Genomic DNA, 15,257 nt, shown 5'->3' on the forward strand with positions numbered 1-15,257 from the left:
AATTCACTATTTCCTCGTTCCTCTGACCAGCTGTGGTTTATCGGACTAATTCCATGAATGTCTGAGCAATATGTACAAGAAGACACAAACGATTACAGTATACAGTCTACTAATGTAGTTGCTCTTCTTGCGTGCGATGTTTTGTCTCATGCACCTTAAGCCAAAGTCCAGTGCGACAGGAGAATCCAACAATTCAGACACTCGTACAACCTAGCCAGGAGAATGCATTCGAGAGTAACACCATACTGGACACGTTACAAGAGTAATTCTGGGTAAAGATGTGCGTTGAGTTACGTTATCTCGAGTTGAAGCGTAGTTTCGTGTCACTGAAAGCCTGTAACCTAAAGGGGTAACATCAGAGATCCCCAGAATAATTAGTAAACATGCATCAGTTTGAAGAATACGAACCTCACGTCTTCCATAGTTGCTGCAATATTTGGGTGCAAATGTACCATAAACATGGTTGATCAAATATGATTGCTAACTAAGGAAAGCTGGCCACCGAGATAAAGCGTTTCACAGAATGCTGTGAAACGATGCTGTTACAGCGCCATTCAGCTGTAACCTATACACGTTGTTACAAAAATTCCATAATTAACAACTACACGATCATAACACGACATTGCAAGTAAAAAAAAATCCGGGGCACATAGCTCCGAGTAGCCATCTATGAGGGGCACTGACTTTCCAGATGAAAAGAGCTACTGATATACTGCAAATTTAAAGCACAAATTTCGCGTCCTGAATGATAAGGTTGCCTGGAAAATGCATCCCAAACCCGGAGCAAAACTCTCCGTAGTACTGTTGAGCTGTTTGGCATTATGGCACCTATTTTCACACATAGATCCGTTCATGTTCAGCTAAGTGTTGCAATTTATTGGACGAAACCGTATTAAGGATAGATGTCATCGGAGAAAACCCCCCACTGTGTTTTAAACTGTCTTTAACCAGTAGGTGCACCTGTCCAAGCTCTCGAGGACACTTCACCGATACACCGTACCATAACCGGGACGAAATGCCTCGTCCGAAATCGGTGTCAACAGTGCATAACTAAGATGCCACACCGAAAACGGATCGTGATGACAGGAAATGAAAGTAAGTAAGCAGACTTATCCCAATAGTCTAGCAAAAAACACTAATCACCAGATGCAACCTCGATCCGTAGGGAACACCAGATAATGGATAACCTCATTCGTTTGTCGAGAGTGGAACCAACCTGGAAACCTTGGCCACACTCGTAGTAAAGGAAAGTCATAGCCGGTTCACAGCAGGATTCAGAATGTCTTTTGTTTCATATATCTCTCTTGGATCTTGTTTCTAATTTACCGATGCTATCTGTTTCGTCAGGGTTCTAAAGTTGTGTGTTCTACTACGAGATGTTGAGTACGAATTCAACCGGACCCAATTGTCTGGACATGCACCAAGCTCGGAAGACAACAAGAATACGTAAGAACGAACAGAACACATCGTAAAAGTGACATGAAAGACAAGGTTACAAGAGATTGTGACACACTTACTTGAGATCGAAATCCTCTGCCCAAAATATTCCATTTGTAGCAGTTTTACTGGTCGTTCGAGCATAGAGTGTACGATCCAAACAGATATCACAGTAATAGCTACAGGATGCGGTAAAAAAAACGACAGTTTAGCCAGGGTTCAGAACAATCCAGTGAAAATTCCAACCAAAGAAAGCTGAACGAAAGCCAACGAACACTACGTCCAACCAGCTTAGCTGGCACTAGGAGGATAGAACAAACGGGATCAACATTCGTAAATTACAGACACAAGATATAAGTGCGCGTCAAACTTCACCAAATTCATGCACGCGGCAATTCAGTAACACAGACCACACGGGAAAGAGATGATTAGACAGCGCCTCCTACTGCTTTGTTCAACAATTGTCTGGCACTGACGGGCGTCCAGATTAGGGTGACACATGGAGCGGCAGGCATGCAGAGTAAGTCGACGGCAGTAAGAACAAGCGCTGTGAATGAATTGCCGGTGGAAAAATGATTTGACCACGATAAGTAAAACAAACAGCTGATGATAAATCGATAAAACTGACAGATACTTTAACAGAATGAAATACAGGTAACTGGGTTTAGGAATAAAACAAATATGATACAGCAAGATACCATTCACAACGATACTAAGTGAAAATGGCATTACGTACATTTAAAACGATGGCAGGTTATTTCACGTATTTCGGCTGTAACAGTAACCCATACTGTGAAGAACGCGAATGTAAGAGGAAGGGATACAACTGTACCGAACCAAAACGAAAGTGAAGGCCTTCACCCACCAAAATTAATCACTTTTCTTCACTTGACTGGCCCTAAAGGCAAACAACGAGCTCCAAGCTGATTTAAATCAGCCAGTGCCTAGAGAACATAACGGAAAATACTTGTACACGTCTATACAAATGCGGCTCTGATGCAGCAACTCCAACTGCATAGTCTACCTAATTTTCCCACACGAATGATAAGAACAGTCCGTTTGAACGAGTTTCCAAAAATGCAGGTAAACGGTTCATCTGTTCGATCACCTTGATCAAAAAGAAAATAATGGGAGTATTAATCGATCGCAGGGATCGGCAAGTAACAATACCTCGCACATCCGCCAGGTAACGTACAAAAGCTCATCTCAAATGACACCTTTTTGTGGATGTGAAAAACGGCCAAAAATGCGAATCCTATTTTAGTTGATTATTTTTAGTTTAACTTTAAACTTTGACCAAAGTGACGCGCTTACAACACTTTACTTTTATTTACTGATGAAATTCTTACATTATCCTAGGACAATACCCTGAAAGCGGAGTATAGTACCGGCACCTGCGTATCTCCTAAGCCAGAGCATACATAGTGCCTAGGCTAGCATTACCTTTCACGCTGGTTTGAATAAGTATGTTCCAAACAACTAGAAGAATGCAAAGGTTCTGCGGAAGTCACAGATGTAAATCTTTTGGCACCAATGAGAATTTTAAATGGTGAATCGCGAGACGCAAACGTGGGCAGTAGTACTGTACTGAGGTAAATGAACGTTTTCACAATGAATGTTTTCACCTGGTCTGAACGTCAGGCGGGATAAGTTTTTACGGTGGATGACCGCCGTTTAATGTTTCACACGAACTAGTCAACAGATTTAGCAGATTTCGCCGGAACGACAATGTGTCACAAGGGTGACGCAAAGGAGAATGCTCTAAAGAACCCCGATTACCTCCGGATCACTGTCTAAGTGCACCCAGGTACGTCTAGGTTTTGCATCACTGACACTTCGAAATAGACCAAATTTGATGGGTGAAGCGCGTGTTATGTGGCATAGACAAGTCTTCCTATCAGAGGTTGATTGGCAGTTTGACATAACTAGATGTGTTAAGACCTATAGGTACCTCACTTAATACCAGGCTTATTGGCACCTATAGTGTCTGTAGTCAGGGGTCTAGAAAGGTCTATCAAAACAGTCACGGTATGCTCAGATATTGTGGATGAGTGACAAGAAAACCACTCACAAGACAAACAACATTCCGTTCTGGAAGGTTTTGAATTCCTAAGATAATCTTCGCACAGCGACTTTTATACGTTTATACCGCGGGAAAATTTGGAGGTCTATGAGTGAGCTTTATCATATTTAGGTACTACAACGCATGAAGGTTCCGGGTGCACGCCTCGATTTTTGACTGAAGCATGAACTGAGAACTGAAGGTTAGTGAGGCATTTCAATCAGGGTTTAATAAGCAGATAGTGACTATAATTCACATTGTTTCTTTTATCATAAAGATATAACTTGCCGGCGCTTGCTTGAAAGATTGCGAGCTTCCAAAATGGAGAGTTTGAGGGAGTTCTCACGATGCCGTTCATTTTCTAAATTCGGTTTTGCCGTGCGTCGAAGGCTAGAAAGAATAGAACAAACAACACTCGTGTATGTGCAGCACAGTTCCACAGAGTAAAATGATGCAGATAATTTTCAAGACATTCAATTCATCCTACATAGCCAAATACAGTTCGCATATATCTGCTGCCGATTTTGGTGGCTTGTAAGCGTTGGATAACATTGAACCGAGTGGTCATACGCCCCTACGCTATTTACATCCCACCTGTTAGCAAACGCTTGAGAATCCTCCCAGGCAGCCTGTAGACAAGTAAAGTAAATGAACCTAAATCTCCTGTGTATCGAACATGTTACCTCATTGTTGCACGGTGCTCTCATTTGCTCTTGACCACGTAGCCCACTGAAATTTGCTGCTCAACTGAAATTTCTTCCAGTTGCTAGTGGGTTTTGCAAACGTTAAAAAAGCGAGAGCTTATGCCTTAATCCACTTCAACATGAATAGGTGAGCCCCCGTTATCTTGCCGCCTAACGTAAAGCCAAAGTTTTAGAACGACCAACCGTGTGTCGTTTTATTTAATGGCAATCAGTAGATTTATTGCTGGGCAACGTTTCGCTTTTCGTCAGGCCAAGTGACTAGGTTCCTAGGTTGGTCGAGGTTTAAGGTGAAAGGATAACCAATCAGCTAAGTCAAGCTAAATATCTATTGGGTGTCGGCCGAGGGTCGATAATGATATGCATAAGTTGCACGCACTACAAAGCGTCAAACAATCCGACCAGTATAGCCACCCCGAACGCACTGAGTTGGATGTAAACTATTGTAAACAGCAATCAGGTGAATTTAAACTAGTATCCCACTTTGAGAATGCATTTTTTCCCGAATATACCTATGAGATAAGCTTGATGGCGACAGGAGAGCTAGGCAACCTGATTAACCGCAAAGGAGCGAAACCGGCGGTGAGCCGGACGAAATTTTCATCGACCTCTCCAATCCACTGGCGTGTGAATAAGCCCTATTTACTCTAATGCACGCTATATTTGTGGGGTATAAGTACTAATGCTACCGGAGATATGTCCGGCTCTCCCCTTGAGCAACACTTTTCTGAAATGTTATTAAGGTGGGTCCAAGTGAAACGACATAGATAAAACGAAACCTTCATGAGTCAATCACAACCAAAGTTTCTAATTGGCGTGACCCATTAGGCCTTGATGAAACTGTAATTAGCGTTGATCAACCAGTCACGGTCATGTATCTCAGTATTCCAACCTGTGTCGAAACGATCATGGATACCCTACACTGGGTACGAGATGTCGGATGTTATACAAATTACAACTGTTACGAGAATTCATTTGGATAAGCGCAGGCTTCAGATATCCCCACGATAGTTTGTTCATTTACAGTGACAGGCTACATAAGGGCGCTACAAATCGTCTGGCATATATAATTAAATTGAACACTTCTGATGGAATCAAGCGAGAACACGAGCTGTCCGGTCGTTGTGAGGGAATTACGTGTCATAAGCTGAACTTAAACTTGTAAGTTCCACCAAAGCATCACCATTAGGATAGCGGTCCCTATTAGGCTTGGTCACCTTAGGGTGTGGTATCGAATTTCTAGCATAGGTTCGCCTGATTAGCTCATTCAAGTCATTCACAATGAAGTATATACAGAGCAGCTGCAAAAATGATTCGGCAGATTAGAAACGACACAACAATATGCGTAGGTATTACTAGAGGCATCATGTAATAAGCAGGGTGATTGTGTGAGAAAGCTATGGGCTGGCCAACGCGTCATCTGATAGTCAGCAGACGGCACCCGCATGCTGGAACGCGTGTTTCATTCAGCTGAATTATGAAGACTTTGACGGAGCAGTTGATCTACAGTCCATCGATTATACGTACTGCAGCAGACTGACGCGATCCGGCTAGCGAGAAAATAACTAAAGACTGACCTTGGCAAAAACAAAGGCAAGCGAATGAGTAGTAATTATAAGGACACTCGGATACGTGATCTACTATAGTCATTAAAAACGTGAAAATGATCACCGATCATAGACACACTTGGAAACCGGGTACTCTTACGTTCGATATACCAAAAATACGACCCCTCAATAATTATTCTTTAAAGTTTTCCAAACTTCACACACCTGACGCCACGGGTTGAACTCACTGTGAAAAAGATGGTGTTCAAACAGCACGATAGTTTCCCTGTTTGATGGCTCGCCGACCAAGTTAGGTGGTTAGTGGATCTAATGACTATGCGGATATGTAATCACCTCAAGTTGTAGCACCACCGTTAGTCAATATATGTTGCTGTCAAAGTCCCCCTGGTTCAAAATGAAGAGCGTAGAATGTTGGCACAGTTCGTGAGCTATTATATGCAACAGTACTCGGGGCAATTCTAATGCGCTTAGGTGACCATATGCAGAAAAATTGAGAAAAAGCGTAACTTTATGGAAGATTAATGAACGCATACGTGAGAGAACCTGCCCATATATCGCTGTATGGTCCATCAGAAATTGAAGTAAGGGATACTGAGGAAGCATTCTTCCTTCCTGAAGAGTGTACAAGTTCATCAGTGCTATCAAAAACGGGCAGGGGTCGTTTGATCAACAAGGAGTTCGCGGAAGGCAAAGAGTTGGTTCCCTCTCGATCCACTTCTAAAAAGCGACGCATGTGCTGAGGTATCGTGAATGCAGATCTTTCGAAATTGCCATTCATAGGATCACATGTGTGCAGATCATCAGCATAGAGACTTCCGACGTTCCATGGTAGGTTAGAAGAGGGACAATTCGCCTTCAATGCATCCATGTTTTATACATGAAAACTAAAATCCAGTCTCATGTGGCGCTATCCACAAAATCGGGTTTAAACCAAAACGAAGAGGATCGCGTGGAACAGATCCATCAGTGCCTTTCTTATCACAGATTGTGTCAATCGCTCAGACAACCCGCGCAAAGTCGGACATGACGAGCTATCAACATAGGGACACTTCTATTGACGTGGTCAGCGTCGGACTGAACCCATTCGCCAGAAAGCATCGCCTGTCCTGTTGGCGCACTGTTAGTGAGCCAATCCACGGTGAAGGCTTTCAGCCAATGAGAGAGCGGAAGCCACATAAACCCTATTGGTTACGTGGTCAGCGTCGGACTGAACCCATTCGCCAGAAAGCATCGCCTGTCCTGTTGGCGCACTGTTAGTGAGCCAATCCACGGTGAAGGCTTTCAGCCAATGAGAGAGCGGAAGCCACATAAACCCTATTGGTTGTGATGTCCGGGTCGGACCATGGGTGTGGCCTGTCGTTTTCGGCGGGTAACCGTAGCGCGTGACCCGGAAACGGTGAATCGATACTGCCTTTCCAGGGCTAAGCGGAACGGTATGTGGTGGATTCAAGCTGAGTGATTTTCGATTGTCTCATCATGGTTCATGTTGGACAGCTGCATATCAGAGAAAAGTGACTAGATTTTGTGGAACGCGAAACGTAGCGTCATTTCAAGTAAAGCGACGTAATACGAGAATTTTGAATGCACTGGAATACAGTGCCGGGCAATAAAATCGACTTCCGGACACCATATTCATCGGAACGGGTTTGGTTTGATTAGTTCTCTGAAATGACTGTTGTGGGTACGGTCGAGGAAGTTCTCCGTTGATAAGGATAAGGATGTGATGTGGTCATCACTGTCAAACCACCAAGTTGGACGATAGACCAAAACTATTTAACGCAGAAAGTGAAAAGCATTGTACGACTGTTCCATCGTTGCTAGGCCTCCTAAGCAGTGAGAGATTCGAGATTCTATAGAGGATCCGAATTTCGGGTTGGTAATTGGGCGTCGTAACATCCGGTTGGGTGGCTGATCAGCAGTGTAACTAAAGTGCCGCTATAGTGTCGCTGTTCCTCAGTTTGCATTAAGTAATCCGGTGCTGACTGATTTCCCGAGTGGTAGCCTTTCACAGATAAGGGCCAAATAGCCTGTAGGATTCCCTTACTGAGCAAACTCTAGAACTTGAAGAGGAGTTTCAAGTCTAATTCTAGATTTAATCCTGAACATGAAGACGAATTATGCTGTAAGATCGACAGGCACTGTACAACGCTATGAAACGTGAGAGGACGGCAGTGAAGCATCAGCGTTGAACACTGATGTCATGCTGTCGGTGATGATGATGATGATGACGTCAAAACAACACCTTACACAAACTTTGGATAATTCCAAAAACTCACCTCCGCAACCACCGGAGACGGCTCAGGAAACTGGGGGCAGCAAATATTCTACAGAGTAGGGCAGCATCACTCGAGAGCCGCTGGTATTCAGAGGATTTGATACATGTAGATGCGGGTGCAGAACAGAAGAAACAAAATTCCCTCCCACCAGTTAATGTTGGGTGTAATGCTCCGAAGTGAACGAAACCGGAGCAAGTGAGCAGGTATCCGGGAGCTGTATCGAGACGAGCCAACAGTTGTGTGCTACCGTGAGGCGGTACGCTTCGTTGGTGTCCACTGCCGATGAAACTAACCGACCCTACGGAGTCACCAACAGGGAAAAGAGGCGTTGTGCTCGACCTGGTGACATGTCCCGAATCATTAGGAGTACCCGTTTCCATTAGGGAGTCGGATAACGGAACCAGTGCGACACAATTCGGATAAGACCCACCAGGACAGGAGTAGAAACGGTTGCCGTGAAGATTACCCATCCATTCGAGACTGTGCAGAAAATGACAAACGAAATTGGTGTGGTTTCATTAAAGTTGTCAGCTACGTTTATTGATACTTCATTCCGGCAACACGCGGAAAAAAGGTAAACAATACGCCCTATGCTTTGTGGGGGCGAGATGGCTCAGAGATCAGAACGCAGATTTACTGACCGCAAGGTGCGTGGTTCGAACCCGACCTCTGCATCCCGAACTACAGACGCGGATTTACGGACGCAAGGTGCGTGGTTCGAACCCGACCTCTGCATCCCGAACTACAGATGAATGATTATCTTATATTTTTCCCTATACTCCCCACTGACGGAGTTCCCAGAGATGTACCCAAATGATTCTGGAAAGTGCAACAGGTCTGCAAACAGCAACATCAACAATCGACATATACCACTTTGCACAGACTGGTAGAAGTGGCGAGACGCTGACTTGTTGAATATCCGAGAAAAACCTGTGAATCATCAGATAAAAAATGTACAAATGGCCCCAGATACTCACTGCCAACTCGAATCGTGAACATGATCCTGCCCATCCAGCTGATCCTTATTATTTCCATACGGCTGATACATAGACAGGCAGATACTAACGATACAGAGCACAGATTCAAGAATAAAATGTTTCTCACTTTGGGCTGGTATCATTTCTCAGAAGAAATAGACCAGAATGTTCGTTCACGCGATTGACGTCTCCAACGGTGATACACTGGAAAAGCCGTGAAAGACGGGCATTTGATTTAGGTCGCCTATGTCTTTCAGTGTGTAGTCGATCAGAAGATAGGCGGACGCTGGAAGCCTGGATTTGCTGACTGACTCCTGGAATATGTGGTTGGGTTGGTTCATCCAATCCGACGTGCTGAAAACTGAAGCTACGCCGTAAGGTACGGAGAAATCGCTGGAGACGAGATGGAGTTCGCCTGACCAGTTGACAATGAACAGAAGGATTCGGATTATCCGGCAACACTGCATGGGACACCTCGAACGCTGCATCCAAAGCGGATAAAGAATTTGACACAGCATTTCCAGTCAGGTTTATATCAGTTGGTGTACTCTGGGCAGCGAGGGAGGGAACAGATACGTTGAGTGACGTCGTTTCATCGTACCCAAACGGGGACCATACGTGATCCGCTCTAAAAAATATACGGAAAATCGATCCGGTATGGGGTTTTAAGTGACATGACACTGGATAGATAGCCAATAGCCATATTGAGCTAGAGAATACTCACTGGTTAGGGTGCAAAAATACTGACCGGAAGATCTGCGGCTCGAACCAACCTCGGAATCTCAATTGTTCTCACCAAGGCTACGACAATATGATGGTATTACAGCCCTCGTACCTCCTTACGGTGTCACAGCAGCTGCACACCGAAACGGTGGTACGGCTGAACGCCTATTTTATTTCAGTTATTAATTAAGTAGCCGTATTTTGTCCAGACCTAGGCTTGTATTTGGTCTTGTCCGACCAGAATGTGAATAGTAGACCAGACAGTTTTCACAGTGCGATGGATGTTCGGACACAATAAGTGCAATCCCCTCAGAAAATTACCAAAACTAGTTCCCCTGTAAAAAATGAGGCGAACCTGCTTCGACTTCTTCTTGGAATTGCAGTTTTTGGGCTAGCTGGCCGAGTAACCATAACAAAGACAATAAGCGTCCAACTGAAACACGCTGCCATGCCAACCAAAAGCCAGCCCAGACTAGACAGAAACCAAAATTTAGAAGTTTCTGATTGGCGAGGCACGAAAGAGCATTGGTCTGAACTTAAACCGACAGAGTAATACTCTTCTGCATTCCAGAAAGACTCAGCGGAGAGGGCTATTTGCTGCGACCAAACAACAGTCCTGAGAGATCTAGCAAAACACTCCAGAATGAGCGCCAACGAGAGCAAAGCGTAGTACGAAAGAGACTCATTTATTTACATCCACTGCAGCAAAGCTGAATTTGGAAGCAAATACAAAGTCTATATTGTCTGTGCCGGCCATACCCATGGCGAATGGTGATTCACGACAGGCTTATAAATTCGTCGGCCCAAACAGTAATTTGGCCATCACATATGACACGAGAAACCGTAGGATGAATTAACCAGCAAAACCGCACTGGGAGGAATCAAACGACTTATTTCTCAAAGTTTAGATTGTCAACCTAATTAAGTGACTAACAATAGAGCACTCATTGTGTTTAATCGATGAAATCTTGGTTCAGAAGGCGAAATAATTGAAGGATTGTTTCTTGGGAAGAGATGATCTTGCAACCCGATTGTCGATGATGTGAGGTGTGAAAGAAAGGTTGCGTCATAAAGAGAAGCAATTAAGCTCACATTCGTTCTTTTATTCGATTCAATAAATGGACGCCTACTATGGGTGCATGACAAAACCGTTGAGTCAAAACAGCGACGACCAAACATCTGTTATCATGAGGAATATTCAAGAATGCAGATGGGCCAACATCAACGACTTCATATAAGAGCACTGTGAGTAGCTCACACAATACATCGACACAACGAGGGAGTTAGAAGGTAGAGCCGTAAGCGGAGATGCAGACAGCTAACAATGATTCTTCACTACTTAACATTGCAAGTAGTGAGCAAACAAAATGTTTGCTTATGGAAAGGAGCAATGATCACGAAACTATCTTGTCCATGGTGTGGCGATTCCAGCTTGAGTTTCAGATGGTTTTCTGACGACTTTGTTCCTTCAATCGTGGCTACTCGTCAAAAAATACTGAATTATCTCAAGCAATATGTCATCTCAGAAGCACTTCATATCAAGGGAAGTTTCACTCAGTGTCGCCTTGGATAGACGCTTCTGTGATTAACACGCAGAAAAACTTCAGTGGTAGGAAAAGAGGTGGTGTGGTAATGAGAAAGCCCACCAGAACAAGTACCATCACTTAAAGATGAAAAAACTTCAACAAAGTTAAGTGTCACTTTTGATGGGCGCGAGAAACGGGAAAGCCTGAAGAAATACGGTCCTCCCTCCAGAATGAAAGGATTTATATGAACCCAAAATTCTGTAATCAGATGCGCGAAAACAAGCAATAAAATAAAAAACACAAAGAGATCTCAAAAGTTGGACGGGAAACCAGTAGAGTAAAGCATACGCTTCTGATGACATGTGCAGAATCACCCGAAAGTGACCAGGTGAGCGTAATAATGCTGTTCCGACCGGACAGCAGCTTGCCCTGTTTGACTAACAATTTTACAAGGAGGGGCTTTGGTTTTCAGTCTGGTAGTTAACTGAACGAGCGAACGGAGTGTGCTGATGTCCTGTCACTTTATTCGATGGAGAGTGGTTTCATTGCTTTGCTTCTTTTGCGTGGACATTCAAAAATATGTTTAGCTTGGTAGTACTGGCCGAATGTTGACTCCGTACGAGCTAGCGTAATGCGCTTTACTCAACCAATAGCTAAAAAGCACTTTCAAAACAGGGTTTTCAAATCACAGACCAGCATTCGACTGTATATGTGAGATAAGTGCTGCCTTGTACCCGCTTGAGTCGATGGAAAGTGCGTTTCTCACCTGCAGTATGGTTGTCAGACTGTTCACCAGAAGCTCACCACCTTCTCTGAAGGACGCGGGATTAGACCATCCGGGCCAGGTGGCTTGTCGCGCTTCAGGAGTGAAATCTCACGCTGGATTTCGGTTGCTGATGGTGGGTTGGTGTGAGTGTTGCGTTGTGCTAGAGGGGACCAGGTGAACTGTTCTTTGAAGTGCTCAGCCCACCGCTCAAGACGGCGGTTGAGGGAGGGAATTGCTGTTCTGCTTTTCCGCATGTTGTCTTACTGACACCTGAGTTCATTTGACCCGTTGAAACAGGGCACGGCTGTTGCCTGCAGCGAAAGCTTTCTCCTTCTTCTGGTCCCTCGAAATCCACTAGCGTTCTCTGTCATTCTTTAAGCTCCTGATTATCCGGTGTTTGCGGGATCTGCGTGCACCACCATAGTAGCTAGTGGCTGGTATGGCCTTTCTGATAACAGTAAAATCTGCTGATTTCGAAGATATCCGGTGTTCATTGAGTCGAGTCAGATGGGCTAGAAAAACAGTTCTGAAAGCTGAGAACATAGCTTCTTTCAGTCGCCTCCATTCATCCCCTAGGCAATATTCGTCATCCACATGACTGTACCATATAGTCCAATTGAGTCCACGACTGTCTTGAGGTAAGTGGCCTTCAAGTAACTCGATGTGAGCGTTTGTAGTGGAACTACTCAACGGCTAGGAACACACGATGATCTACACACAACTGAAGAAGCCACTCCCCGTGATTCATATGTCCGGCATCGAAACCAAATCTACCACCTAACTGTGCTTGTTCTGGACTTATTCGTCCAACTTGGGCTTACACATCCCTCACCAGGATCACTACATCTGTCCCTCTTCCCGAACGAAGCAGCTGTGACAGATCTTGATAAAACTCGTGCTTCTCAGTTTCAGAAGTGCAATCAGTTGGAGCGTAAGCTGATACAAACACCGTTTACCACATCGACCTGCGTTAATCGTAATGGAGCCAGACAACCGCACAGCGCAAAGGCGAGTGTTTACTGGGATCCAGTCCAGTAAGGCGCTTTTAGCCTTGGGGCTGAGTGCAACTCCTACACCACAGATACCACGAGCCATTGCGTCAGGATCACCTTATGCCCAAAAAGTGAAATGTGGAACATCTTGGCTCGTACTAAGCGGCTTGAGGACCACGACCAAAGTGGAGTCTTATATGCGTGTTTCAGAGACAATATACATCGATAGAGAAGGAAAGCAAGGTTTCAGCAAGGAATGCCTGTTGCCCAATTTGACACAGAGTACGGACATTAACAGCTGCAACGGGGATCAGATCTTTTGAGGTTAGTAGGCCATTATTTTGGTTTATTTTTCTGGGCGATGGTTGAGACGCGGAACAGTGGCTAGGAGGTTGGCAGATGGTTGATTGCACTGCATTGTACGGTGGGTTGAAAAAAGGGGGAAGGCCGGTGAGCGAAGAGCTGCAAGGGCAGATGATATCTCCCGGTTGCACAGGCCGAAGAAGGGGGGTTAGTTGAGGTAGCCCCTCTTGAGCCTTTGACTCATAAGTCTGACCCACATAGCAGTGGGAGGATGTAGGGTTTTGTTCAGGGACCCTGCCCCTGGTCTCTGACTCAAGAGTCTGGACCGCGAGACAGCGGTTGTTAGTGTTTTCTTGGGGGGCCCTTCCAAGAGCCAATGACTCAATAGTCTGACCTACTTGGCTGTAGGGGGCCGGCCTGACCCGAGGGTGCAGCGAGTAGGGCATTACTGTCTCACAAGAGCGCCTTTTGAGTAGCACCGGTCTCTAAAATTATTTCGACCGTGTTAAATAACGCGCCGGCGGTCGTGGTCAACCGTTGCGTGATCGAAGTGTGCGGTTTTCGGGGCCCACCCTTTCTAACTCGTCCTTCCGGAGCGTGCTTGGCTGTTTATAATCAATTGGGAAGCGGCAACTAAGACGAGTATTGGTCCCAATACCAAGGCCAAACAAGACCAGAAAAGCAAGACCGCAGAATCCGGTTACGAAATCAAGACAATTACCTGACTAATCTATCGTAAGTGTTAGTGATCCCCACTAACCACCAAACAGGAACTGCAGACCGCTAACCAGCAATGAACAAGTCAGTTAGTCAGAAGAAACCTCACGGAGTGGTTACCTGAATGCCTTAAAACTCGACCAACCTGGTTACTTACCCAATCGGCCTGACGAAGCTTTTGTGTAAAGGTGAAACCTTGCCCAGCAATAAATCCACCAATTTTACCAAACCTCTCTGAAACGAAACGACTGGTTCCTTATTACTGACCGCGTCCCGGAAACGATTGATGGGATCAAGATGCTCCAGTAACCTCTAGGTGGAGCTGTTTTCACTGTGCTGTCTCACGCCCGTGTTGTGCATTTTCCGCTTAGTTTGCCTCCGCCAGCTGACTGGCAATATTAGTTTCCATTGCTGCACAAACCACGGTCAATGATTGCGTCATATTACCCCTAAGCACATGTTGACGGCGCGCACCAAGAGCTTTCGATCCAAAGGTAGTATCATCATCAACATCAGTGTTGCTACTGATGCTTCACTGCCACACAACCATAAGGTTTGTCTAGTAATATATATATATATATATATATATATATTGTATTAAAAGCCCTACAGAGAAGAGAGGAGAAAGAGTGGGTGAGGGAGGGGACCTAGTGCTGGCCTATGTCAAGCATACTGAGGTGCCTACACCTCCAACCGCTCAATCAGACAATCTGGAAAGAAACTGACTGCACGAACGCCACTGACATCGATTAGCCGCCATTTCTTGCAACGTCTCCAGCCAAGCACAGACGGGGTCACGGGCGAACCAACCTCGGAATCTCAATTGTTCTCACCAAGGCTACGACAATATGATGGTATTACAGCCCTCGTACCTCCTTACGGTGTCACAGCAGCTGCACACCGAAACGGTGGTACGGCTGAACGCCTATTTTATTTCAGTTATTAATTAAGTAGCCGTATTTTGTCCAGACCTAGGCTTGTATTTGGTCTTGTCCGACCAGAATGTGAATAGTAGACCAGACAGTTTTCACAGTGCGATGGATGTTCGGACACAATAAGTGCAATCCCCTCAGAAAATTACCAAAACTAGTTCCCCTGTAAAAAATGAGGCGAACCTGCTTCGACTTCTTCTTGGAATTGCAGTTTTTGGGCTAGCTGGCCGAGTAACCATAACAAAGACAATAAGCGTCCAACTGAAACACGCTGCCA

General features: G+C 45.0%; 1 protein-coding gene across 1 annotated transcript in view; it reads right to left on the reverse strand.

Annotated features, from left to right (window-relative positions):
* Positions 1-15,257, reverse strand: part of T265_02697 (hypothetical protein) — a gene marked incomplete at both ends in the record, with an annotated part of 113,238 nt that overhangs the window by 47,856 nt on the left and 50,125 nt on the right. The window contains 5 exons of the mRNA XM_009166999.1: positions 1,518-1,616; positions 2,475-2,545; positions 3,784-3,889; positions 8,045-8,524; positions 9,149-9,649. Coding sequence (XP_009165263.1) covers positions 1,518-1,616; positions 2,475-2,545; positions 3,784-3,889; positions 8,045-8,524; positions 9,149-9,649 — 1,257 coding nt within the window. The remainder of the gene's footprint in view (positions 1-1,517; positions 1,617-2,474; positions 2,546-3,783; positions 3,890-8,044; positions 8,525-9,148; positions 9,650-15,257) is intronic.

This window comes from Opisthorchis viverrini (assembly GCF_000715545.1).
Source record: "Opisthorchis viverrini unplaced genomic scaffold opera_v5_34, whole genome shotgun sequence".
NCBI lineage: Eukaryota > Metazoa > Platyhelminthes > Trematoda > Opisthorchiida > Opisthorchiidae > Opisthorchis > Opisthorchis viverrini.